The following is a 27583-nucleotide window of genomic DNA, read 5'->3' as shown; positions in this document are numbered from 1 at the left end:
ATCAGCTCTGGCCTCAGCTGGGGAGAGAAGATACTGGGGAGAGTGCAGGGACAGACCAGACAGCAAACCTGATAAGGAACTCCTATCCTCCCTTGCCCCACCTGTCCGCCCCATTTTTTCTTCAGTTCAGTTTTTAACTTACTTCACTGCTCAGTTTAGGCTGAGAAGCACTAGCCACACTGCTTTCCCTCTAGGTAGTTCTAAGCTATTTATTTAACCCAGCCCTGTCCAGTTTACCCGCTCATCCAATGGAGGCCCCAGTGAAGGTGCAGTCCACCCCAGCTCCCAGCAGCCACCTTTACCACACTCCTATCTGGTTACTTCCATCTCCACATTGGTTTTTATTAAGATGATAATCAAATACTATGTCCCTTGGGAGAGGCGTATGTTCTAGTCCAGCTTGGACACTTACAGCTCTGAGATCTTGGGTAAATCGTGTGCTCTTGCTTTAGCTCTATAGAAGCTCGACACACACTCACAGTATTCCTATTATTGAGAACTCATGTGAGCACTGAGATAAGAGTCTTGGTTCCCCCAGTGAGTTGGTATGTGATCCTGGGCTCCAGCCCTGTTCTTCATGAGACATGCCCTCTGTCTGAACTGCTTTTCACTGGGGATGATTTTTCCTTAGTTACCAGGAGTTAGTTCTTCGAAGGAACAAAATGAGCATGAAAACCAAATTCTCCTGAAAGGTGTGTACTTGAGGCAGGAAAGGATTCATTAGAATGTCCAGGATCTTGGGCTGTCCAAGGGGGTACTTAAAAGCTCTACTGGAGGATCCCTTGGCCAGGACAGACTTATATAGGGGCCCTTTCCTGCTGGCTACTGTGTCCCAACAAGAGAGCATTATTTTTCTCTTCAACTCCTAACTACCCCAGATTTGGGGCTGGAGCTGAGGGAACGGAGGCCAATTTATTACATACTTGGGCAATGACTGCTGCCGAGAGGATACAGAGACCAGAACCCCAAATCTTCAAAGTACCTCAGCTAGGTGTCAGGAGCCTGGGTTCCTGCCCTGGTTCTAACTGGCACCTCAGCTTTCAGGATGCTTTTAGGTACACCCTCGTAGAAGGTGCCATGTCACTATCACCCATAAAGTTGGGGACACGAGGTGAGATGCATTCTAGGGTTCTAGGGCTGGATTCCAAGACTCAGAAAGTACACCCCAGGGAGGAGATGAGTGCTCCTCCTCAGCCTTCTCCCCTTGCAGCCCAGCCCCTCTCCTCTGTGCAGCTAGAGCCTGAAGCAGCACTGTATCACTGGTTTGGGTTCTTGGTCAGAAACAGGAGGCTCCTGGACGTTTCTCTGGGATCTCTGATCTTGACAATATCATTCATTTCCCCCCCCCCCCCCATTTCTCTAAATTTCTGCCTCTTTGCCTAGGGCATGTGAATCATCTGAGTGTCTTGCTGAAATGCAGGTTCTGGTACAGGAGATCTGGGGTAGGACCTGAGATTCTGCATTTCTAGTGAGCTCTCAGGGCTTGCCCCTGCAGCTGGTCTGTGGCACATACTTGGAGTTGCAAGGCTTCAGGGCTTCAGTCTCTTAAATAAGATGACAGGGAGGGCATCCTGGCCCTTGCATCCGTGATTCAAGTGACCCAAAACAGAGAAGTTCGAGAATGTAAGAGTAAAAGGGACCCACCACCTGGTTTTGTTGATGGTGAAAAAAAGAGGCCTACTCAGTGCAGGAAGGAACTTGTTCAAGATCTCATAGCCTTTAAGTGAAAAAGTTGAGATGTAGGCTTCCTGTATAGTAAAGACAAAAACAAAAAGGAAAACTAGAAGATACTCATTGAAGTGTTTGCTTGCTTTCTCTGGGCAAACTATAGGTTCCTTTAATTTCTTTCTAACTTTTTGTTATTGTTGTTGTTTTTTACAATGAAGATGTAACAATTTTGTAATAAAAATTTTTAATAAAAGAAAATTCTCACAAAGTTCTTAGTAAATGAGATTATGTTTATGAACCCTGCTGGGTAAACTGTAACTATATACATTAGCTTCATGTTAGGAGTGTGTAGTTCAGCTCAAACTGTCCCGAATTTATTTCAACAGGTTACTCATGCTCCTCGATACACAAATCACGGAGATGGGGAAGAAGGCCAAAGCCGGTTCCATCCACCGCTAGCAGCTTCCTGCTCCCCTTCCTTCTCTGCTCTCCCGGACACTTCTCCCCAAATGCTGGCCGCAAGAATCTTTCCCCTTAAATTGGGGAAAGGGTTCCCTGATTCATTTTCGTAGTAAACGACCTCAGGCCAAGTCTGCTTTTGTTGCTGGTTTCCTAAGCTTAATTGCAAGCAAAGTTAATTTGAAAGAAAATAAATGTTACAGCTCTGGGGCGAATTCTAACGAGCCTTGGGCAATTAGGGAAGAACGCATCTAATTACGCACAGCCCCGGGGCGCCTGCACACGACGCTGGGGGTGAAGGGCCCAGAGAGGGGAAAACGATTTTTCTAGTTTCATAATAGGAAGAAGAAGGAAAAAAAATAAAGATAAACTCATCTCCCGTCCCTGAGCCCCCAGACGGGGGCTGTTCCACGGTTTGGGGATTCTTAGGAGTTGTAATGTTCCAAGACGCTCCAGAGAAATGTTCTCAAGATCCAGAGCCCCGCGGACTGCAGGGTCCGCCCGCGACCGGGGCCGTGGTTGCAGCCGGAGCGGCGCTCCCTCGCCGGCGCAGCGTCCATTCCAGGCAGGTGGGTGGTGCTCGCGCTTCGGGGCCGCGGTGTCTACAACGCCTCGAGCCCAACCTCTCGCGTCTCCCAGTCTCTCCAGCCTGGCTCGCGCGTCACACAACCAGTTCCCTCCTCCCGGCCTCCCCTCTTCCCCCCCCCCCCCCCGGGGACAGACCCCCACCTCAGGCATCATCTCACCTGATGTCCTAGGGGACAACGGAGAGGAGGTGGCGAGGTTGCGAAGACGCGTGCACTTTCCCACCCCATCGCTCTCGCTCCCCCAGCTACATACCACGACGCTCCAGCAGGCTTCGGGATCTGGCGGCGCTTTACAAATTAAAACCTTTTCTCCCTCCAGTGCCCAGCACTTGATAGTTCACAGAGCTTTTCACCTCTCCTGTCTCCTTTACCTTTTAGGAGGACTCTCAGGTCCATTCACAAATGTGGACCCTGGAGGAAAAGGGACTTGAGGTTAATGGCCAAAGCACTGGACTTGGCAATTAAAAAACAGAAAAGGGGGTCAACTCCCACACTAACTGGGTGTAGAGACCACCCTTCCCCAGCCCAAAACCTTGGCTCCAAGGACAAAAATCTCTGGGTGGAGGGCTCTCAATTTTCTGGCTACTACTAACTAGGCTAGGCATCTTGATTTCTGGGCTAGGAGAGCCAGACTGTCCAACCGCACACGGAGAACCTTCAGATTTCATACCTGCAAGCGTGCATATGGAGAGGAGAGAGGCCCAACGCCTAGACTTTTGCAAGGTCTCAGGGCTGGATCTGGAACCTGGACCCACTGGCGGCAAGGTCAGTGCTCCAGCTGCCTCCTGCCTCAATGGTCATTTACCACCAGTGAAGTCAGGTGAGACTAACATCTAGACCAGTAGAGTCCAATACAGTAGCCATCAGCCACATAGTGCTACTGAGCACTTGACATGCGGCTAGTCCAAATTTAGGTGGGCTGTAGGTGTAAATGCACTCCAGATTTGGAAGAGTTAGTATAAAAAAGTAAAATACCTCCAAAATTTATATATTGATTGTATGTTCAAATGATAGTTTGGATATATCGGGTTAAATACAATATATTAATCTCAACTATTATTTTATTAATATGGCTACTAGAAAATTTTAAATTACATTTGTAGTTTGCATTATGTTTCTATTGGACAGTGCTGATTTAGACAAATACCCGTCTGGACAGAAACACATTCACACGTCTTTGTGAACAAGACAGCGTAATTCCCAAAATTAAAAATAAAAATTACCAATGGTTTTCAATCTCTTTTTAACAGAACCCCCAACCCTTCCCTGTCAAGTTAACTACACAGAAAGGGGCTGAGTTTCTCTTGCCAGAACTCACTTGATCAAAGATTTTTATTAAAACAGTTCATCTGAACCCTCAGTTGATCTGAAAGCTGCACACCGAGCCTCTGAACACTGGAAAATCTCACTACAGGATAAAAACTTACAAGATTTCTCAAGAGAAAGGTGAGAAAGAGGTTGGATTTTCTCTGATTTTGGTCAGCTTGATGCTTAAAATAAACGGATACAAAACAAAGTTAAAAATCCAGTTTCTTTCTAAAGCTTACTTCACTGACAACCCCAATTAATTTTTCTCTTTCCTTTTCGTATGGTAGAGGGTGCCAGAGACGGGAAGAGCCAGCTCAACAAACTGAAACCGGTCCTCAAAGAGCTCCCCCGAGTCCTGTCATCTCTTTGTATTTTAGTTTGCCAATTTGGTCCAGGGTTGCTTAATGAAATCAAAGAGTGGACAGTGGATAAATTTATTTTTACCTGTCTCATTGGAAAACCAAATTATGACCTAGCAGTAACAGCTACCAAATGATCAGCACATCATGCTCAAAAGATTCGAGAAATTATAACATAATTGCTGCCTGGAACCAATCCAGCGACTTTAGGTTAGGTGCTTGCCATGAGCTCTGTTCCGGTTCTTGGGAATAAGGTTAGGCCCTGGGTGGCCCACCGGATGCTGCCAAATATGCAGGGCTGCATGGAGGATGATGAGGCCCTTAAGGACCGGGGTTGAATCCTGCAGCCCTCTTGTATAACACATGGGGAAACGGGGTGTGGGTGATGGAAACTGGGTAGCGATGTGGGGCTGAGGTCCAGACTAAGAGCTGGGTCTGCAGTTCTCAGAGGCAGGGAAAACCAGCCCCAGGTCAAGCGAAGCAGAGAGACTTCTTCCATTTTGTTTTGTTTTTTAAAGAAGGGAAGTCACTTTTTTGTTGTTGTTGTTGCAAACTCATCCTCCTCACCTTAAGGAAGATGCTGTTGGTAACCTAATCAAAGGCACAAGAGGCCGAACCGTGTCAAAAAGGCCCTGCGTTCTTGCAACACAGGTTAGAGTGAAGAGTGAAGACGTGATTCCCCACACTTTGGGTCCTAGACTCCGGTGTAGGCACTAGGCCGCGCCAGTACCGCCAGGGACCCTCCCCAGTAGAATGTCAGAAAGGCACGTCCTTTGGAGCTTCGCCTTATTGAGGCCCCTCTGTCCCCGTCCGCGCCGCGGGCCACCACTGCCCCTCCCCACCGCCACCCATTTCCAAGGCGAACCGGCTGCCTGTGATGCACCGGTCCCGTCCGCAGGGCTCAGTCCTCCTCCAGTTCTCAGGTCTCGGGCATACTCGGCTCGTGGGGGCGGCCGAGGCGACTGTCAGCTGTGGACCGTGCGCTGGGCTCACATGGCTGACACGTACCGATCCACCGCGCCAGGATAGGCCGTCGCGTGGCGGGCGTGGTAGGCGCCTCCGCCGCCCCCTGCGAGCTGCCCACCGGGATTGTAGCAGGGCCCCAGCGCTCCGAACTGGCCGGGCGACGTGCGCCCGTAGAAGTCCACCGCGGGCTCCACGCCGCCGCCGCCGCCGCCGCCGCCGCCCCCGCCGCCGCCCGCGGAGGGCGACGCGGGCCCCGCCAGCCTGCCCGCCGCCGCGAAGAGGGCTCCGCCGGCCCCCTGCGGGTACGCGCCGTCCGGGCCCGCGTAGGCGGCCGCGTAGGCGGCGGGGTTGGCGGGTCGCGCCCCCGCGCAGCCCGCGGCCTGGTAGCCGGCGGGGGCGGCGGGGGCGCCGGCCGGGGCGAAGGCGCAGGAGCCCGCGGGCGCCGACGGCGCGGGGCCCAGTTCAGGGCTGAGCGGCCGCTCGGGCACCAGGCCGAAGACGCGGCACGGCCCCGGCGACGCCGCGGGGTAGTAGACCGCGGGCGGCGCGGCGAGCGGCGGCGGGGCATAGCCCGCGTAGACGGCGCCCGGGTACGGCGGGCGGGCGGCGGGCACGGCGCCCGGGAAGATGGCGGCGGCGGCGGCGGCGGCCGCGGCGGCGGCGGCGGCGGCCGCGTCGTGCATGTAGGCCGGGTAGGTGGAGAGGTCCGAGCGCTTGAAGCGCTTGCGGCGGCGCAGGAAGCTGCCGCTCTCGAACATGTCCTCGGCGTTGGGGTCGAGCGCCCAGTAGTTGCCCTTGCCCGGGCGGCCGGCCTCGCGCGGGATCTTGAGGAAGCAGTCGTTGAGCGTCAGGTTGTGGCGGATGCTGTTCTGCCACTTCTTGGGGTTGTCGCGGTAGAAGGGGAAGCGCTCGGTGATGAACTTGTAGATGCCGCCCAGCGTGAGGCGGCGCTCCGGCGCGTGCGCGATGGCCATGGCGATGAGCGCGATGTAGCTGTAGGGCGGCTTTCCGCGCTGCAGGGGGCGCTTGCGCCGACGCCCGCCCGCGCCGCGCCCCGCGGCCTCCGCCGGGACCCCGCTCGCGGGCTCGCCGCGCTCCTCCTTCACGGCCGCCAGCGCCTCGGTCTGCGGCGGCGGCGGCCGGCTCTCGGCCGTCATGGCGCGGCCGTCCCGCGCGCCCCGGGGCGTCCCCGCCGCCCGCGGCTGTCGAGGGGCGGGGGCGGGTCTGCGCGCCGGGCCCTCGGCGGGGAGCTCCTCGCAGCGCGGCGTCCCCGGCAGGGCTGCGCCCGGGCTCGGCGCCCTCGGCCTGCGGAGAGGCGCGGAGTGTCCCGCCCACCGACGGCTCCGCTCGCGTCCCGGAGCGCGGGGCCCGGCCCGGTGCGCGCTGCTGCCGGACGGTGCGGGGGCGCCTGCAGCCGGCCTGTGCCTCCCGCCGACCAGGCCGGCCGTCGAGGTCGCGCGCGGAGGAGGTGCGGGCGCGGGGGCCCGAGGCCGGGGCCCTCGGGGCGGAGGCGCACCCGCGGGGGCTGCCTAGGCTGCGGCGCTGCGGAGCGCGAGGCGGCGAGGGGCACGGGTAGGCCGGCCACTGTTCTCTCCTCCGCGTTGGCCTCCGGCCGCCGAAACCGCGGGCGAGGCGCTCCCCTGCACACACCCGGACCGGCTCCTCCCTCCGCCGGCTTCTCCTCCTTAAAGGCGCCAGGAAGCGTGGGGCGGCGCCCGGCCCCCCCCCCCCCGCCCCCCGACCGCCCGCCCCCTGGGCCCGGCGCACCTCTGCAGGTGGGAGCCGCGGTGCAGGCGAGGCGGGAGCCCCGCAACGTCAGGGCGGGGAGGGCTCGAGAGCTCGCCGGGCTGGCCTCCCCTGCGCGCCGACGGGGACACTGAGGCCGGGACAGGCCAGGGACTGTCCCGGGAGACGCAGCGCTTCCGGACTTCACCAGCCTCTGCCGAGGGCTGGGACCCGCAGGTGAAAAGGACGGGCTCGCTTCGCTGCTGCTGCTTCTTCTTTTTTTTTTTTTTTTGGTCGGGGGAGGGTGAGACAGGAGGAGCGAGCGAGGGGGCGCCTGGTTCTTGTGGGGTAGACGGCGGGGAAGGGGAGAGCTCCGTGCAGCTGGCTGCTATTTCAAGGATGATCTTCACACCCCAGCCACAGCCGCCTCGCGCCTTGCCCATGCAGCCCCTCATCATGCGGAGGATGCCTGGGCCCGGTAGGGGACGTGGAGGTGGCTTGCCCTGGCCTCGCCGCGACTCTGCCGCTCAACGGGGCTCACACCTGCGCCTCTGTTAGGACTGCGCTTCGCCGGCTCCGGGCGGGAGGCAGCCACCTTCTCTCTATGGGTCCCAGGTTCCTCGACTGCGCGGAGGGTTTGCGCCTCCGCACCCAATATTTAGGGAAAACTACCCCACCCCCCGCCCCCGTCCCCTGTCTTTGGGTGACCCAGGATCCCTCTACGTGGCGGAAGGCAGCGTGCAGCTTAAAGAGCATGAAGGCTAGGCTTCTGTCCTCGGGTGGTGGCCACCTCCTACAGTTCGCCCAGGCCACAGAGGGCTCCAAGTGGCTCCCGGAGCCCCCAGGGGGGCAGCCGAGCAGTCTCTTCCCGCAGAGGCTGCGGCCCAGGTGTGGGTGCTCCAGGTGGCCCGGCAGAGGGGACCCTCTTGCTGAGTTCGTTTCCAGCCATCCCGCAGGGCGTCCCCCCTGGCCTCACCCGAGGCTCCCTGCGGCGGCCGCCCCGCTAGCCTGGGTTCCCTTTGTGGTCTTGCGCGGGGAGACCTTGGGCCGGTCCTTTTCTTCGAGGCACGGCCTCAGTTTTCTCCTCTGTGAATTGGGGGCAAGAGGGCGGACCTCGGAGGCCCTTTCTGTCCTTAGGAATCCGGACCTTGGTCCCGACTCCAGGGGTTCCAGCCGCGGGGCAGCTTCCCGCCGGCTGCGGGTGTAGGGCGAGGCGGAGCGAGTCTCCAGGGCGCGGGCGGCCGGGCCTTCGGGGGTTTTAGTTGCGTCCTTCGTGGCGGCGGGCTCGCTGCAGGTTCAGCCCGGCCGAGCACTGGGGCAGCTGCCTGCGGAGGAAAGAGGCAGAGATCCTCGCTCCGCCGACCCGAGTGTGGAAGCAGTTGCACGGTTTGCGTGAAGACTTCCCTCGGCGGATGGGTGCGCCGACGATTGGAGAGGGGCTTTTTCACTCGTTCAGCAAAACTCCGTTTTCGCCTTCCAAAGTAAAGACAATGCGGAAATCCGGATTTCACCCTGTTACATTTTTGCAACAGGAAAAAAGAATGTTAAAAAATTTTTTTGTTGTTGTTTTAGCCAGATTACATCATAGCAATCTTTCAGCACTGGATTTTGTGGTTCTCTCTATTTCCAAAGTTCTAAGATTCAGATTTTCAAATTTTTAATTTTGGATCACTATCCTAACATGTTTCCACAAATCAAATAATCTGTAATTCTAAGAGTCTATGACCAGAAGTCTAAATTCTTTGAGTGTGATTATATTCCTATAAGCTTCTGGTCAAAATGTAAAAGCGAATTCTTCATATTTTGAGATGCTGGGACTAAGATTTTATTCCTGAAAATATGATGCCACTACTGGGAACTGCAGCTTCTTTAGTTTTTAGATATTTTCATAGCTCTGAGGTATATATTACTTAATTTGAATTTCTATCTAGGAATGTCTGATTAGAAGATTTGGGTCCCATAAATCCACACCTCTCTTCTTCCTTAATTCCAGAATGTTAGTGCTGGATCCAAATTACAAAATAATGTCAGTACTGAATCCACTATTCTGTAACTCAAAGACGTTAATTTTGATGATTCTTATAATATTCCTGGTTGTATGCTTTAATGATAGGTCCCATGACTTTATGATTCTTTACTTTTAAAAGCTCCAGTGACTATGGTTAGAAGCCTCACGTCTCAGGATTTCTTGTTCCTCAATATTTTGTGTCTGTGAACCCATTATTCTAGATTTCTGATTCCTTTTTCTAAGACTTTGCTGCTACAGAGCTACTCCTGTACATCAGAGCAAGTGTTACTATCCTGAGGTCAAGATTTTCATGAACAAAGGATCCTAAAGATCCTATTCTGTAGATGTTTTATTCTAATAATACATTTTAAAATTCCGTACTTTGAAGATTCTATAAATCCGTGATGCAAAATTTGAATTAAATGATTTTATGAATGAATTGGGACGGTTTACCGTTTGTTTGGATCAAAACTATGCAAACAGATCCCCCTCCATGCAAGGGCATTTCTTTGCTTGTCTCTGGTCAAGTCCTCCCTCTTCTCTTGTGCAGTGTCTGTTAACATTTGTAGGGGTAGCACATGCCTCTGAGAACCATTTGAAAGCCACAGAGTGGGTTCCAGCCCGTTGGAGATTATTTCCTAGTTTAGCAGGGGTGCGTTGGTGTTGATGTGGGCGGGTGCTGGGTGATTTCCATCTCCTCTGCACCTGCTTTCAGCCCTGAGCCTATGCTCGGCATACACCTTTGGAAAAACCTCAAAGGCTATTTTATGTTCAATTTTTAGGGGCAGTGGAGGAATGCTGGTCATCTGCAGAAGACCTTGCAACTCTTCTCCCTACAACTACTTTCCTTAGTTTTGAAGTGCCCTCGGTTTTCAAGCGCCCTTAGAGAGTCCGTAAATATAAAGGAGGGGATCCGTGGAGTTACGGGAAATTCCTTCATATCCCTTGACGCAGATGCCCCTCATGCAGATGCAAAGGTAACTAGCTCCTCTCCCTAAAGGACATCTTGGAAATATAAGTTGGAAGGAAACTAGGCCCAGATTGTCAAAGGGATGCTTGAAGTCTTTGAGAGGAGGCTGCATGCTGAAAGGGAAACTGGGGTCTAGGGCGCCTTACCTCCAGCACCCACAGTTTCTCTATCTTTCCCTGGGCTCTCAGAGCCCAGTCATATTTCCTGGCCTAGGTTACTGTCCTTATCAAGTGACAATGGAAACTTCAGGCCACGATGCTTGCAGATCAGATCCAAGAATCTTGGGACAGCGGGAACACAATGACCTCTGTTTGGTTTACTCTGGGACAATCAGTCAGGGTCAGCAGGCTGTCCGGCGCCTTCAGAGAGCATCAGACATGACACTGCCACAAAAGGGGTCCCATGTCACAGGGAGCCCGGCCGAGGATAGCTGCAGGATAGCTGCAGGGGTGCGGAGTGAGAGCTCTGATTTATAACTAGCTCATTATTGGCCCAGTGGCATTGAGCCCTCTGCTTCCCTTTTAAACCTGTTTCCCCATCTGTGAAGTGGGGGCTCCCCTACCTGTCGCCCCTCTTCCAGAGAGTCGAGAGGATGGAGTAGGACACATCTCTGATCCGTGATTGTTTTCTCCGCTTTTCAATTGTTTTCAGGGCGAAACTTGGACGTGGAGGGGGGGGGGGGCGAGAGAGAGAGAGAGAGAGAGAGAGAGAGCTGTAGGGGGAAAGTCAAGTCATTCTCACTCTTGGGTGGAGATAAGACGCACTCCCGGAAGAAGTAGCTGTTAATTAAAGTAAATTGTTTTCTGCAGCTTAGCCCAGGGATTTTAGACTCCGAGGCCCTTCGGGTGTGGCCTCTTTTCCGCGAGTGGCGCGGCTGGGGGACCCCCGGGGCTCGGTGCCGGCCGCGCGGCTTGAAACACTTTAGCCACCGGTTCGCTTGAACCCGCGAACGCAGGATTACTGCCACTCGGAGACGGATGGGGGGAACTGGGCCCAGAGGGCTGCCTCGTGCGTCCTGCCGCCGGCTGGGCTAGCCCGCCCCCAGCCTCCCCGCTCGCCCCGGGAAGCGCCTCCGCTCCCAGCCGCTGCCCCGGAATCTTCTCCCAGCCCTGCCCGCGAGTCCCCGGGGCGCGGAGCTCCGCAGCGGCCGCGGCGCAGCGAGAAGGGCCGGGCGGCTCCGCGGACTTGCCGCCCCGCGCCCCCGCCCTGGCCCCCGCCCCGGCCCCCGCCCCAGGTCAGCTCCTGCACCTGTTCTGGGCGCTCGGCGAGCGTTCCCGGAACAGCCAGGGACCGAGGAGCGCGCGTGCGGTCCCGTCGGCTCACGGCCAGCGGGGCCGGGCTGGCCAGAGCTTGGCGGTGGCCTCTCCTGCGAGAGCCGAATCCCCGAATCCCCGTCGGAGGTGGCGACAAGGGCGAGACCCCGGGTCTTCCCAGGGTGGCGGGTGGGCGCGCGGCGCTTAGATTCCGGCACACCGGGGATCGTCGGGGCCCGCGGTTCTTACGCTTTCCGCGCTCCATGCGCTGCCTTGGGACTCGGAGAAGCCTGCTATGGGCACGGAAACTTACGGATGTTTATGTCAGAGACGGAGTTTCTGGTTTGCAAGACAATCTCAAAAGGGCTGATGATTACTCCCCTTTCCCCTCAAAGGGGAAATGCACTAGACAGCATTCTAGTTCAGCCACCTGCGGCACACGGGAACAGACGGGGACCTGCTCCCCCTCTCCAGGCCAGGCGAGGCCTAGGAAAGAGATGGAGATCCTTGAGGACTCCTGCAGTCCGGCCCTGGAGCCCATCAGGGTGACTTGCCCTAAACTCCATCCAGGTCGGGGGTGTGGGCTGAGTGTGGGGCTGGGGGTGATTAGAGCCGGGCCTCCTGCCTCAGGCAAGTCTCCTCAGGAACCCAGCACCGCTGGCTGGCTGGTTGCTCAGGGCTCAGGGCCCAGGGCCCAGGGTGTGAGGCAGGCCGTGGAAGACACTGCACCATGGGGGGCATGGGTAGCAGCCCAGCTCTCCTCTGGCCTCTTTCCTTAGGGCATTTTTAGGCCTCTGTGTATCTAGCGGCCTGGGAGTGTGTGTCTCTCTGTGTCACCAGCTGTCTTTCTGCCTCTGTGTGTGAGTAGGCCTCCACCTGTCTGTCTTCTCTTTCTGGGTACATCCATTAAGTCACTCCCAAAGAGAGTCGGCTGGTGGGAAGTGAGGGGGCTTGCACACTTCAGCTAGGGCCAGGCTGCCCACACCCGTGTCTTCCCTCCCCGAGGATGGTGTGGGCCATGGCAAGAAGGGGTGGAGAGATGTGCAGCCAGGAATATGCTGCACCTGGTGGGAGTCCTGATCCGTAGCCTTTCTGGCCACATGCCTCTCAGAGCCTTCTGCTCCCTCCCTTCTGTTGAGCCTGAGGAGAGGGAACACAGGGTTACCTGTTGCCAGCCATCCCAACAAGTCTAAGACTCCAAACAGTCCTCAGCAGGCCACTCCTGCTGTCCGTCTGCATAAACCAGGCCACTTGGCTGCTTAAAGATCCCCAATGGCTCCCCTTCATTCAAGGCGAGATCAAGTGCCCCTTTCCTGGCCCTCCCTGCACAATGCAGTCCCTTCCCACCCCTCCTCTTTCCCTTGGTCTTCACTGCTCCCAGCTTCACAGTACTTCCACCAAGTGGTGCCCTCAGCCTGGGGAAGCCAACTCCCCCCCCACCCCCAACCCCACCTCAGCTCAAATGTCTCCTCTTCTGGGAAGTCCTCCCTTATCTGCCTGAGTAAGTAAAACACTCCCTCTCTGAGCCTGCCCCAGCATGTTTGGATTTGGGCACTTGTCATATGTTTTGTGGTGTAATGATTTGGTTATATGACTGTCTCTGTTCTTCTCTGAGAGCTCCTTAGTGGCAGGAACTGGGATTTCATCCACCTGGGCACCCAGGTCACCGGCACAGGGCCTGGCATAAGGCACGATGGAGCCCTGCTATGAGAGCCAGTTACTTAAAAATCACCGAGTCCAGGGTCAAGTCCTATTTCTGCCTCTTCCTAGCTGTGTGACTTTGGGCCACTTACCCATTCTCAGCCTTAACTTTTCGATCTATAGAATGGGGATGATACTGATGTTATAAGAGTTGTGAAGTTTACTAATATTGCAATACTCTTCTATGTGCAGATACTGTTTTAAACCCTTTATGTACTTTAAATACATGAATGTATTGGGACACTAGCAAGTCTCAGACCTGTCACTAACTGGGCTTTGGGGGCAGAGCACTGGATCGCTAAGGAATGACTGTGTGGCTATAGAATGAGAGGTCTTGAGGGTGATAAGCAGGACATGAAGGAAGGTGAAACTTAGGACCTTGGGTTTGCCTGCAGCCTTGGTTTCTGGCTAGACAAATCTAGCCCAACCTTTTGGCGGGAGGGTTGGGGAAGGGCTTCAGCACTGGGCTGGGTATATTCAAAGGCATATTGTTTAGTCCTGAAGCTGTCCATGTGCTCCACCCATAGGGTAGGATTCCAGGGGCCTCGGGGCTGGTTAGGGGACCTGGGTTTGCCCTTTTGATGTGTGTTTGGACATATTCCAAGAGTAGGAAAGAGGGGAGAGACTGATGCTGGCATCCTTTGGGGGGGGGGGTCTCACCTTCTGTGGGTGATGTGTATGGCTTTCTGTCTTCCCTGAGCTCTGGCCAGGCCAAACTAGCCCCAGCTAGTGTGGCCAAATGGACGGCTAGAAGTTGGCTCTGCGTCAGTGGAATAACACAGTAGTGAAGCCTGTCACAGACTTCTATTTCTTCCTTTTTCAACGTTCTAACTTCCTCATAGATGCCTACTATTTCCTGTTTGTTGTTTGTGGAATTGCCGCTGATTGTTGAAGCAGCTTTCTGAACAGGGATGATTGGCATTGGCTTTACCCAATGATTAAGATGGTCCACATTCAGGTAAGCAGCTCCACCTCCTTTTCCAGGCTCCCTTTGCTGACAACCTCCTAGTACTCCTCCCTTGGGAACTGGGTTTCTGTCATTTATGGTATTGAAATAACCTAAACAGACGTAACATCAATGGAAGATTTTCACCAAGAAAAGAGCATGTCCTTCACATCACACTGTAGTTCTGTTCGGCATTTTGCCCATGATTTAGAAGACATAGGAGGCAAGCTGATTGAACTTGCGGCTGACCACGCTGAGGTGCTGATGCTGGTAGCTGATAGATGCAAGACTCAGAATAATCACCAAGTTGGGAGACTGAGCCAAAACCAACAAAGGAGATACTTTAAAAACTGTTATGAAAACATTGTAACATTACAGGAGACAACAGGAATAAAAAGTCACTCACATGCCAGTTATAGCTCATTCACCTGCTAGGTTTTCCTATGTTCTGGGGTTTTTGTTTTTTTTAAAGATTTATTTTATTTATTTATTTATTTATTTATTTATTTATTTATTTATTTATGATAGACATAGAGAGAGAGAGAGAGGCAGAGACACAGGAGGAGGGAGAAGCAGGCTCCATGCCGGGAGCCCGACGTGGGACTCGATCCCAGGACTCCAGGATCACGCCCTGGGCCAAAGGCGGGCACTAAACCGCTGAGCCACCCAGGGATCCCTGAGCCACCCAGGGATCCCTGTTCTGGGTTTTTATCTCCTTTGTGTTCTTGCACATGTATGTATGTTTACATAGGTGTAATCATGGTGTATGTACAATTTTGTATTATTTTGTAACACATTTGTATTATTTTGTAAACATAACTACATGTTGCCCCTTACTTTCCATTTTTCATCTATCATTATGAGTGAAATGGTCTAGTGTTGATTTAACCCTGTCACATTCACTGGGCAATCAGGTAGTTCTCAATATCTTTGATATAGGTGATATGACTATGAATTTGTTTGTGTAAAGAACTTTTTATTTCTTTTGAAATATCCTTAAAACAAATTCCTATGAGTGAGATTTATGGGGACAGGAACATTTTTATGGCTTTTAATATATTGCTACCAAGATATCTCCAAGATACCTTGCAACTTATCACAATTAAGGTAATTAACATATCCATCACTCCTAAGAGTTTCCTTGGACTGCTTATCTGCTCTATCCTGCCACTATCCATAGGCCATCACTGATCTACTTATGGCACTGTATTTTGCATTTAATAGAATTTTATATAAATTGTATAACACATTGTATTCTTTTTGTCCGGCTGCTTTTGCTCAGCATAATTACTTTGATTCTTGACCAGGTTGTGATGTCAACAGCCAATTCTCTTTTTAAAAATTTCTTTGCGGGGTGCCTGGATGGCTCAGTCAGTTAAGCATCTGTTTTCTGCTCAGGTCATGATCCTAGGGTCCTGGGATTGAGCTCCACATCGGGCTTCCTGCTCAGTGAGGACTCTGCTTCACCCTCTCCCTCCTCCTCCACTCTTTTTTTTTCTTTTTTTTTCCCCTCCACTCTTACACACACTCTCTCTCTTACTCACTTTCTCTCTCAAATAAATAAATAAATAAATAAATAAATAAATAAATAAATCTTTAAAAAATAAGTTTTTTTTTTGATAAGATAGTGTTCTATTATATGGATATACTACAATTTGTTTATTCACTTGTTGATGGACATTTGTATTGTTTCCATTTTTGGCTATTACAAACAAAACTTATGAATAGTTGGGTAGAAGTTTTTGTGTGGACAAATGTTTTTATTTCTCTTGAGTAAATTTCTAAGAGAGGAATGTCTAGGTCAGATGGTAGGTGTATATTTAGATTTTTAAGAAATTGCCAAACTTTTCTCACAAAGTGGCTGGATTTCATTCATTTCTACTAGCAGTGCATGAGAGTTTTAGTTGCTCTACCTCCTTACCAATACTCAATATGTTCAGTCTTTTAAAATTTCACCATTTTTAAGGGTGCCTGGCTGGCTCAGTCAGTGGAGCATGTGACTCGTGATCTTGGGGTTGTGACTTTCAGCCCTGCATTGGATGTAGAGATTACTTAAAAATAAAATCTTTAAAAAAATTTACCCTTATTAGTGAGTAGGTACTGGTATCACATTGTAGCTTTAGTTTGCGTTTCCCTCATGACCAATAATAATAATATATTATTTATTGCTGTGTAACAAATTACCCCCCAAATCAGCATCTTAAAACACCAAACATTTATTATTTCACAGTTTCTATGGGTCAGAAATTTGGGTGTGCCTAGCAGAACTGACCCACCTGAGCTTCAGATTGCTTTGGAGCAATGCTGGTTGGTTATAGGAAAATCGGAGAAAAGTGGTAAAAGAACAAAGGGTTGGAAAAGTGGACAGAAGAAAAACGAATTGATTGGAAAGAATTATTGTTCAGAACAAGGTAGTGGTTCTTAAACTGATTGTCAGACTGTAGTTCTCCTACAGGTTGGAGGAGTTCGTTCCGATTATTCTGGGAAATGGAACATTTGTTGAATTAAGGTACCTATATCAGGCTTTGAATAGGAGCTATATATATTAGTTCACTTAATCATTCCTCAGAACAGTCCCATTTACATATTTAGAAATTGAGATCTGAGGAGATGCCTGGATGGTTTAATCGGTTAAGCATCTGCCTTCAGCTCAGGTTGTGATCTCAGGGTCCTGAGCCCTTCATAGGGCACCTCCTCCCACTTCCCCCCCTCCTCATACTCTTTCTCTCTTAAATAAATCAATAAAACCTTAAAAAAAAAAAAAGAAATTGAGATCTCAGAAGTTAAGCAAAACTTGGCCAAGACTATATACCTGAGATGTGTTTGAGTTCCCTCTGTTTCTTGCCAGAGCCTGTGGCCTTTCATCACAGTTCCCTAGTATATTTATAGTGTGTTAATACACTTCCAACTCTGCCTCTCAGTGTCCTTTGCCTTCAGGGTCAATAAGATTTCTCTGAGCAAGTTCTAATGGTCAGTAAGAAGTGTGGCTCCTTTCATCACTCAGGTCTCTAGTTGTGGTAGCCTAGGTGTTCCCTGTAGTTTGAGCTGTACTGCAAAACCTCCCATCTTCCCTAAGTCTAACAGCCTGGAGTAGCCTCTGTAAGTTTGACCTCACTCAGTAAGAGGGCTGTAGGTCTTTGCTCTGGCTACCTCCATGAATGATTTTTGTCCCATAATGGAAGCCCCAGGTGGCCCAACCTGAGATATCCTCTGCCCAGTCAGCAGCCCCTGATATAACCTGTGGATACCATAAATCTTGAACGTGATGCCACTTCAAGTTTTAGCTCCAAGTAGTGAGTGGGTTTGAGAATGTCCAATCTTCTCTCCAGCCTTAGTTTCTTCAGCTATCAAATTGAAGAGGAGGATCTGGTTGGCAACCTTAGAACCCTATGGAAGAGAACATTGCAAAGTCTGCTCCAGTCACTAAAAGCACCAGGCATTTTCTATTGATGAAGTCATTCATAGGTCTTGGATTAAGACTGTGTCACAAATAAAATGCAAATCTATCTACAGATGTTACTGAAGTTTTGGTCATTTTTTTGGGACATAGAATTCCTCAATGCTTACATAAAAGTATATCTACCTTCCATGTATGTGTGCATGTTTTGAGAACTGTGGAATTTGAGAAAAGGACTCTCACACTCAAAATGAATGAGAAGCACTAAGAGATTCCCTATCATCTCTCTAGCCAGATGGAGTAATACTAAACATACTTAACAACCATGATGTTTTTCAATCAGTATAAAGTTACAAGATAAGTAAATTGAAGAGCTCTGCTGTGGGACATAGTATCTACACTTAACAATGTAGTGTTATGCACTTAAAAATTTGTTAAGAGGGTAGATCTCATGTTAAATGTTCTTACACACACACACACACATACACAGGAGTACAATAATTCTTTTGGAGGAGATGGATATGTATGTTACTTTGGGGTGATAGTATCATCAGTATATCCATATAACCAAACTCACCAAAAAGTGTGGATTAAATATCTGCTATTCTTGTATATCTATTATATGTCAATAAAGCTGTTTTTTTTTTTAACCCAAACCAATAAGTCAGGGGTATTGATCAATCAGAACGTTGGCACTAGGGCGGGGGCCAATCAGAATGGATGCACAGCAGGCAGCATGGGTAGGGGTGGGGATGGTTGTTTGGGCTGTCGCTGCTTATCCATGGGGCATCTCAGTATTTCGGTATCTCAGTATTCAGAGACTGCATGTAGGTTTTCCACCTGCTGTATGGAAGTGGCATCTGATGCCTGGGCACCAGCTTGGACTCTTGCATCCCTCCACAGCCCACTTTCCATGGCCACGAGCCCACCTGGTAGCCGTGAACTGCACCCATCTGCCCCAAATTTGACTTTAAAATGCTGGGAAGTTTTCCACCCAGGTGGTAAACTTGTGACTCTCCAAAACTGGTTTTGGTTGAATGCGTTCATCTCCTCTTTGCTACCTGTGTAGAAGTGAGCTGTGTGAAGGGAAGAAGGTAGAATTTGGAATCAAGAGTTGGTTCTGGGTTCACATTTCAGCTCTGGTGCTTTTATGCATATGCCTCCTAGGGAGGAAATCCTCCTGGACCTCAGTTTTGTAGTCAGTTAATGGGATGGTGACATGTGTCCTGTTTCCCTCCTAGGGCTGAGCTGAGGTTTAAATGACAGGAAGGAGGGGAAGTGCTTTGCAAACTGTAAAGCACTGTGCACACATGAGCGAGTCTCTGTTCCATAGGCTGGAGGATCTGACTGTTGAGAATGTTGCTGGTCTGCTTCTGATCAAATCAGGGGTTACAGAGCTGAAGGTTCCTTGACTATCCTCAAATGTGATCATAAAAAGCTTCAGCTTTTTATGGAGGGGGGAGGGTGGGCTGCAGAAAGTGTGATCTTTTTTTCACCTTTAATTCTGCAAAACTAGAGTTGACATTGACATGGGCTGCTAGACAGTACCTAATTCATCCCCTTCATTTTATAAATGAGGTCGCTGAGGTCCAGAGAGGGCCAGTGAGTGGCCCAAAGCCACATAGTGATTAGTGGTGGAACCAGAACCTTGTCTGATGCTCAGCTCTTTGCATCACAACATATGATGTGTTGTGGCAAACCACTCATTCACATTTTCATTCATTCATTAAACAGCATTACTGGATACCTACTGAATGCAGGCTCTGTGCTGACTGTTTTGGGGGTAGACAAGTCAGGTGCAATTCTGCTCTCAAGTTGCACATGACACTGGCAGAGAATACTCTTTCAGATTCCTGAGAGGGGACTAGATAAAGCGTTTTCCCCATTGTTCTGGCAACCTCTTCGGGGGCAGGGGTAGTTTTGAGAACAAACAGCAGCATGGTGAAGAAGCTCAGCAATGTTGACCTAACACCAGTCCACAACCAAGCATCCTCAACTGCTTGTCTTATTCATCACCCGCCCCCCCCCTCCCCCGCACCCCCGCCCCCTGGCCTCGGCAGCTCACATTGCAGATGCAGATGTGTTGAGGCTCCTAGAAGGGAAGGGATATGACCGGCATCACAGAACTGGGAGGTGCTAGTGCCACTTTGAAAACAAAGTGTGACTCAGGGCCTTGTGGATCTTGTGCACTGGCTCCATTTAGGTAGAAAGAGCATGGTTTGGGTGCTGAAGAGACCTGGGTTCAAATCCCAGCTCTGCCATTTCCCAGCTGTGTGAGTTTGGGCAAGTTACTATTTTGAGAACTGTATCCTGTTGTGCAAAATAAAGATAACAGGGTGGTACTTACAGGGCTCCTGTGAAGGTGAAATCAGTGCCTGGGAGTGGAGCTCCTAGCTAATGCCCAGCATGCAGTGGGCACCTGGTATGTGTTTCTCTGCTGCCCAACCAGCCCCTCCTGTGGACGGCTTGTCAGTAACTGAAGGACCAAGGTACCCCTGGCTCTCTGCACCTGAGTCCGGTGCTTCCATAAGAAAGGCCTGGAGGAGGTGCCTGAGTTGAATCATACTAAGAGCCGTTGGCAAAGGTGAGGTTTGCTGAAGGCTCAGGCCTGAAAGTTGGGCCTCTTTCTCCCCCCAGTTGCTCTCTTGGGCTCTCTCTGTCTCTCTCTCACAGGTGGGGAATCCTTAAAGCTTCCTTAGGCCCCATTTGGATGCCCAGAGCTGCTGCCATGCCTGACTGCACGGGGTGTCAGTTTTGCCTTGTTGCTGCTGCATTCCGGCTTCATATGTCAGCACCTCATGAAAATCTTCCAGGTCTCGGCTTTGAATAGCCCCTTGGCTGCCTGCGAGTGAAGAGGCTGCCTCTGTTTTGCCTGTCAAATCATCCGCTTTGTCTGTCTACGGGCAGGTAAGCTGGGTCCCCTTACATAATACCGACGGGGCCATCACTGTCAGGGCTGATTTTGTCCTGCGCAGGCTGAACAAACAGCCCTTCAGACCCACCAGCAGAGGCCATGCGGAGCAGGAGCTGCTATTCTTCAGATGCAGTTTGATGACAGGCTCTAAGCAGATGCGGACTGCCCTGGTGGGGAAGGAGCTGAGCTCTGACTTGCCTCTCCCAGCGCTGCAAATCTTCCTTTCCCAGCTGAGCCAAACCTTCCAAAGGACTCCCACCTTCACTCTTTTCTTTCTCTCTCTCTCTTTTTTTTTAAAGATTTTATTTATTCATTAGAGAGAGAGAGAGAGAGAGAGGCAAAGACACAGGCAGAGGGAGAAGCAGGCTCCATGCAGGGAGCCTGATGTGGGACTAGATTCTGGGACTCCAGGATCATGCCCTGGGCCGAAGGCAGGCGCTAAACCGCTGAGCCACCCACGGATCCCCAACCTTCACCTTCACTCTTGCACTCGCTGATCGTGTGATGCAGGGATTGGGCAAAATGAGAGGGAGACCCTGGTATAGGAACCCGATAACCAGCCAGATTTCTTCTTTTGCCTTCACTGCTAGGAGACCTGGAACAGATTTAGCACTGGAGGCAATAAGGAACTCATCCCTATTGCCTGGTAAAATATTTAATCAGTTTTTCTTTAATATCTATATCTATATCTATATATAGATTAATATATAGATTAATATATATAGATATAGATATTTAAAGATTTTATTTATTTATTCATGAGAGACAGAGAGAGAGAGAGAGTCAGAGACACAGGCAGAGAGAGAAGCAGGCTCCATGCAGGGAGGCCGATGTGAGACTTGATCCCAGGTCTCCAGAGCATGTCCTGGGCTAAAGGCAGGCGCTCAACCCCTGAGCCACCCGGGCGTCCCCTTTAATGTATATTTTTATTATGGTAAAATACACAGAACATAAAATCTACCCTTAGTGACATCTGGTACATTCACAGTGCCGGGCAACCATTGCCATTGTTTAGCTACAGAACTGTTTTCATCACCCCAGAAGGAATCTGTTTACCTATTAAGCAGTCCTTCCTCATTCTTTCACTTTTGAGACAGCACAGGTATCCTCGTGAAGTGAGTAGGGGGGTACAGTCTGTAAACACAAATAATAAAAAAAAGAAGAGACAAGTTGTAAACTTCATTGCATTAGCTAGACACATTCACTTTTTATTTTATTTTTCCACTTTCACTCTTATTTCCTTCTTTTCTTTGTTCACTTAGGGACTGAGTTATGGCTCATTTCTGATTTGACAGCATCATTCCAAATTCCCTCCTTTCTTCTCCCTGACTTTCCTCTCCTCCTTCTTCCCTTCCTTCAGACTTTCAGATATGTTGTCTATCTAACCTACTTGTTATCTCTCTCTTTCAAAAAGCTATGAACTATCATCAATCTATCTAATTTATCCATCTATGTCATCTATCTGTATCATCTATCTTCCTATTCTCCATCCATCTATCTGTGCCTCTCTTTGTAAACCTAGATCATTGGCTCTCAGCTCTGCACATTGGAATCACCTGGTAGAGTTTTAAAATCTGTTGCTTGGGTCTTGTCTCAAGCCAGTTGAAATGAAAACTTTTGGTGTGGGACCTACCTAAGCATCTGCATATTTTAAAAAAGTTCTTCCTGGTGATTCTGATGCATAGTGAAGGTTAAAAATTCTCATCTAAATTAACCTCTCTCATCTCTCTCATGATACTTCTCTTTCTTTTTCTTTTCTTTTCTTTCTTTTTTTTTTTTTTTTGATCCTCGGTTGGTCTATTTTTTTTTTAACATGAATGGCAAAACAAACAAACAAAAAACATGAAAGGCTATTTACCATACATAATGCAGTATAACCTGCCTTATAACAATATGTATAAGCAACTTCCTATGTACTGAAATAGTTTCTAAGACATTATTTTAAAGGCTGCCTAGTATTCTACTAATGTATATATGTTACATTTATTTAATAAGCATCCTATTGGGAGTTTGATTAGGATTATATCAAATCTATAAGTGAATTAGGGAAATTTTATGTGTATTTGATATATTCTTAATTTAAAATTCTGAAATTTTGAACGTAGGCAAAAACAAATATGATGTACCCCTGGGTACACATTGCCTGGCTCCAAAAACTATCAGTCCTCTTCACTTCTGTCCCATGCATATCTCTATCTTATTCTATAATCCATTATTTTGAAACAAACGCCAGACATTGTATAAATTGCTCTGCAAGTATCTCAGTGTATATCTCTGAAAGGCAACAAAACCCCAATACCATTGCTGTACCAAAAATTAATTATTAATTAACAATAATCCCTTAATATCATCAAGGGAAACTTGATGGCTTGTGATGGTTCAGATATCCAAATGTCTCATAAATATAATGGTTTTATTTTTACATTTTGTTTGAGATTAAAATTTTTTATTGTGCTTAGAATTGTTTTGTTTGATTTTAAGTCTCATTTAATATGTAAATTCCCACTCCATCTTTTATTTTTTTTCCTAGGAATTTATTTGTCGAAGAAACTGGATTATTGGTCTTATAGAGTTTCCCACATTATGAACTTTATTTTTATGGTATAGTTTACCTTGTTTCTCTGTCTTCTGTGTTTCCTATACATTGGCAACTAGAACTAAAAATTTATGTGATATTTAGCCTTCCAATTCATGGACATGTTTTATTTATTACTTTAATTTAGGTTTTCCTTAATGTCTATCAATAACATTTTCTATTTTTCTCCATAAAAGTCTTGCATGTCTTATTAAAACTATTTCTTTTTTAAAAAAATTATTTCTAATATTTGTTTTGGGTTTTTTTTGGGGGGGTAAAATTGGAAATGTTAACTTTTTTTTCTTTCTTCCCAGCCTTATTGAAATATAATTGATATATAACATTGTGTAAGTCTCAGGTGTGCAGTGTGATGATTTGATAATACAAATATGTTATATATATTGCAAAATGTTTACCATCACTGAGTTAGATAACACATTCTTGACACACATAATTACCATTTTTGGTTGTGTTGTTGAGAACATTAAGATTTACTCTCTTAGCAGCTTTCACAAATATAATACAGCATTGTTAATTATGGTTACCATGCTGTATGTTAGATTCCCAGAACTTACTTCTCTGATGACTTAAAGTTTGTATCCTTTGACCAGTTTTCCTCCACCCTCTAACCCCTGGCAACCGCCAATCTACTCTCTGTCAAATTCTATGAATTTGGCTTTTTTGGCTTTTTAAGATTCCATGTATAAGTGAGAGGTTACCCAGTTATTTGTTGTTATGTTATTTATTTTGTTTTTTGAATTAAGAAATGTTAAGTCTACAACAATTTTTTTTAACTTTGACTTGTATCCAGCAACTGGTTAAACTCTCTTAAAACTCTAAAAATTTATTTTAAACTTCTTTGATTTTTAAATATAATCACATAATCATATAATTATACAATCATAAAATTATATAATCATATAATCTGTGAGTAACATTTTTGTTTCATATATAAATCTGTTTCTTCTAAATATAGAATTTAAAAAAAATTTTGTTTGTCTATTCATGAGAGACACAGAGAGAAGGCAGACATATAGGCAGAGGGAGAAGCAGGCTCCCTGCAGGGAACCCAGTATGGGTCTTGACTAGATCTCGGGATTCTGGCATCATACCCCCAAATTCTTTTAAGATAGAGATCAAAGCAAGGATGCCCAGTATCATCTCTTCCATTCATTACTACGTTGGAAGCAATAAGAAAAAAAAAGTTCTAGGGACGCCTGAGTGGCTCAGCAGTTAAGTGTCTGCCTTTGACTCAGGGCATGATCCCAGGGTCCCGGGATCGAGTCCTGCATTGGGCTTCCTGACTGGAGCTTGCTTCTCCCTCTGCCTATGTCTCTGCCTTTCTCTCTCTCATGAATAAATAAATAAAATTTTAAAAATTTATTTTAACATTTCACAATTAAATATATTTTGCTATAGGTTTTCATTTGTTAGGAAGTTTCCCTCTATATCCAGCTTTTAGGAAATTTTGTCATAATTTGGATGTTAATTTTTCAAGTACTTTTTCTCCATTTGTTGAGATATCCATATTCTTTAATCTGCTAATATTAATCTGATTTCTAAAAATGTTGAACAACATTGCATTTTGTGAACCTTAACTGGAAAATAATGTATTATTATTTTTATGTATAGTTGGATTTAGTTTGCTAATGTTTTGTTTAGAGAGTTTCATCTAGCTCATCTATAAAGTTGGTCTGAATGATCTTTTCTTTTAGTGTTACTTTCAAACTTTCATATGAAATGATGTATAATCATAATTGAGCTATAGTTACTTATTTTCTATTAGAGTTTTTTTCTTGGGGTGCTTAGGTGGCTCAGTTGATTAAGCATCTGACTTTTGATTTTGGGGCAAGTTACGATCTCAGGGTCATGGGGTCAAGCCCTGCATAGGGTTCCATGCTCAGTGGGGGAATCTGTTTGAGATTCTCTCTCTCTCTCTCTCTCTCTCTCTCTCCCCCCACCCCCGTACCTCCCCCTGCTTAAATAAACATTTTTTATAATAAGTAAATATTTTTTAAAAATAATTATTTTTCCTTAAGATTTGATAGAATTTGCTATTCAAATATTCTGAGGTTTTTTCCTTTGTAGAAATATTTGCAACAGTTAATTCAATGTATTTGATCACACAACTACTTGATTATATATTTCTTCTTAAGTCAGTTTTAAAAATATTAGTAGATTTTATTTTTTGAAGCAGTTTTAGGCTCAAACAAAATTGAGTGAAAAGTACAGACAGTTCCTGGTATTCCCCACACACCCATTCCCTAGCCACCCCCATCATACAGTGTGGAGTCTTTTCAGATGGAGTTCCTTCTCCTCATAGTGGGAGTCTCCATGTCTTTTCATGGCTTAATGGCTCATTTCTCTTTAGCACTGAATAATATTCCATTGTATAGAAATGCCACAGTTTATCTATTCACTTACTAAAGGACATCTTGCTTGCTTCCTTTGGGAAATTATGGATAAAGTTGCTATAAACATTTGTGTTCAGGTTTTTATATGGACATAAGTTTGAATCCATTTAGGTAAATATGAAGGAGCATGATTGCTGGGTCATATGGTAGGAGATGCTTAGTTTTGTAAGAAACTACCGAATTGTCTTCCAAAGTGACTGTATGATTTCACATTCCCACCGGCAGTGAATAAGAGTTCCTGTTGCTCTACATCTTTGCTAGTATTTGGTGTTGTCAGTATTTTGGATTTCTACCATTCTAATAATAGGTATGGAATGGTATCTCAATGTTCTAATTTGCAATTCCCTAATGATGTATATCACTTGCCATCTATATATCTTTTGTGTGTGTGTGTGTGTGTGTGTGTGTTGTATCTGTTGAAATCTTTTGGCCATTTAATACATGGAGTTATTTTTTTATTTTTGAGTTTTTAAAGTTCTTAGTATCTTTTGGATAACAGTCTATTATCAGATATGTCTTTTGCAAATATTTTCTCCTAGATTGTAGCTTGTCTTCTCATTCTCTTATCAGTGTCTTTCACGGAACAGAAGTTTTGAATTTTAATGACATCCGTCCAGTTTATCAGTTTTTTTTCCTTTTATGGATCATGCCTTTGGTGTTATATTTAAAAAATCATTACCAAACTCAAGGGCATCTAGATTTTCTCCTGTGTTATCCTCTATTTTGCATTTTGGCCTATGATCCATTTTGTTACCTTTTGTGAGGGATGTAAAGTCTGTGTCAAGATTTTTTTTTTTAACGTGTGGATGTCCAGTTGTTCCAGCATAATTTGTTGAAAAGACTATTCTTTCTCCATTGAGTTGCCTTTGCTCCTTTGTCAAAGAGCATCGAACTATTTGTGTGGGTTGATTTCTGATCTGTTTATTCTATTCCATTGATATATTTGGGTTTTGTTTTGTTTTGTTTTTGCCAATACCATTGTCTTGATCACTACAGTTTTATAGTGAGTCTTGAAGTTGAATAGTGACAGTCCTCTGACTTTGTAACTCATTAATACTATGCTGGCAATTCTAGGCTTTTGTCTCTCTACATAAACTTTAGAATCAGTTGGTTGATATCCACAAAATAAATTTCTGGGATTTCGATTGTGATTGTGTTGAATCTATAGATTAAATTGGGAAAAATAGGTATCTTAAAAATGCTGAGTCTTCCTAACCATGAACAGAGACTATCTCTTTGTTTAGTTCTTCTTTATTTTATTAGAATTTTTAAATCTTCCTTATATAGAACTTATATATATTTTGTTAGATTTATGTGTCTTTCTCTTTTTTATGCTAATGTAAATGGTATTGTACTTTAATTTCAAATTCCAATTGTCCATTGTTGTTATACAGGAAAGCAGAAAAGCAGTTGACTTTTGTATATTAACCTTGTATTCTGCAAGCTTACTATAATTGCTTATCATTTCCAGGAATTTTTTTGGTCTTCTTTGGGATTTTCTACATAAGCATTTATGCCATCTGTGAATTGAGATAGTTTTATTTATTTCTTTCCAATCTGTATATCCCCCTTTTTTTTTACTTATTGCACTAGCTGGAGCTTCTTGTTATTGATTTTTAGTTCAATTCTATTGTTGTCTAAGAACATACATTGTATCATTTCTATTCTTTTAAATTTGTAAAGATTTTTATGGCTCAGAATGCAGTCTTTCTTGGTAATTGTTCCATATGAACCTGAGAAGAATAAGTATTGTGCTATTGTTGGGTGAAGTATTCCATAAATGCTTAGTTATCTTTATAGCCTTATGTTCATATTTTCTAGACTTTTTAAAAAAAGATTTTATTTATTTATTTGACAGAGAGAGAGAGAGAGAGAGAGAGAACAAGAGAGAAAGCCACCACAGCAGTAGGCTAAGTGGCAGGGAGAGGGAGAAGCAGGCTTCCTGCTGAGCAGAGAACCAGATGTAGGGCTTGATCCCAAGACCCTGGATCATGAGCTGAGCTGAAGGCAGATGCTTAACCAACTGAGCCACCACGTGCCCCAAGACTCTTTTATTTCTTGATACATAATTTTTCTGATAATTCTGATAGCTTTAGTTTGTAATTTTTACAGTTCTGATCTATCATTTCCTTTTCGTGTGTGTTACATTTCTGACTGTAAGACATTAATTTTATTTAAAATTTAATCTTTGGAAATTCCATGCGCTTTGTATTCTCTCCCTCTCTCTTCTTTTAACAAATAGAACTACTCTCCCAAGTTTCTCTGTTCCTTTCCTATGTGAAAGTCAACTAGGTCTTACATAAAGTTATTGATTCACATTTTATACTTTCAAA

At 47.0% G+C, this 27583-nt stretch overlaps 2 protein-coding genes and 1 long non-coding RNA gene across 10 annotated transcripts in view; 2 read left to right on the top strand and 1 right to left on the bottom strand.

Moving 5' to 3' along the window:
• The window catches only part of TRMO (tRNA methyltransferase O), a 197039-nt gene that overhangs the window by 53113 nt on the left and 116343 nt on the right, over nucleotides 1-27583 (top strand). The gene's annotated exons all lie outside the window — the stretch shown is intronic.
• Nucleotides 1896-6504, bottom strand: FOXE1 (forkhead box E1). The gene has a single exon (XM_072842052.1). The coding sequence runs from the start codon at nucleotides 6502-6504 to the stop codon at nucleotides 5371-5373; it is 1134 nt and encodes a 377-aa protein (XP_072698153.1). The 3' UTR covers nucleotides 1896-5370.
• Nucleotides 7098-23076, top strand: LOC140641726 (uncharacterized). Of its 3 annotated transcripts, XR_012038320.1 has the most exons (5): nucleotides 7098-7309; nucleotides 9863-10057; nucleotides 13847-13962; nucleotides 20021-20254; nucleotides 22792-23076. It is a non-coding gene; the product is annotated as an uncharacterized lncRNA (long non-coding RNA). The 3 variants fall into 3 exon arrangements; XR_012038321.1 differs by lacking the exon at nucleotides 9863-10057; XR_012038322.1 differs by lacking the exons at nucleotides 9863-10057; nucleotides 13847-13962.

This window comes from Canis lupus, chromosome 10 (genome assembly GCF_048164855.1).
Source record: "Canis lupus baileyi chromosome 10, mCanLup2.hap1, whole genome shotgun sequence".
In the NCBI taxonomy this organism is placed as follows: domain Eukaryota; kingdom Metazoa; phylum Chordata; class Mammalia; order Carnivora; family Canidae; genus Canis; species Canis lupus.
Note: the sequence above shows the minus strand (reverse complement) of the source record. Positions and strands in the feature narration are given on the sequence as shown.

Coding starts and splice junctions, on each gene's coding strand:
- FOXE1 (XM_072842052.1), bottom strand. CDS start 6,504: ATGACGGCCGAGAGCCGGCCGCCGCCGCCGCAGACCGAGGCGCTGGCG.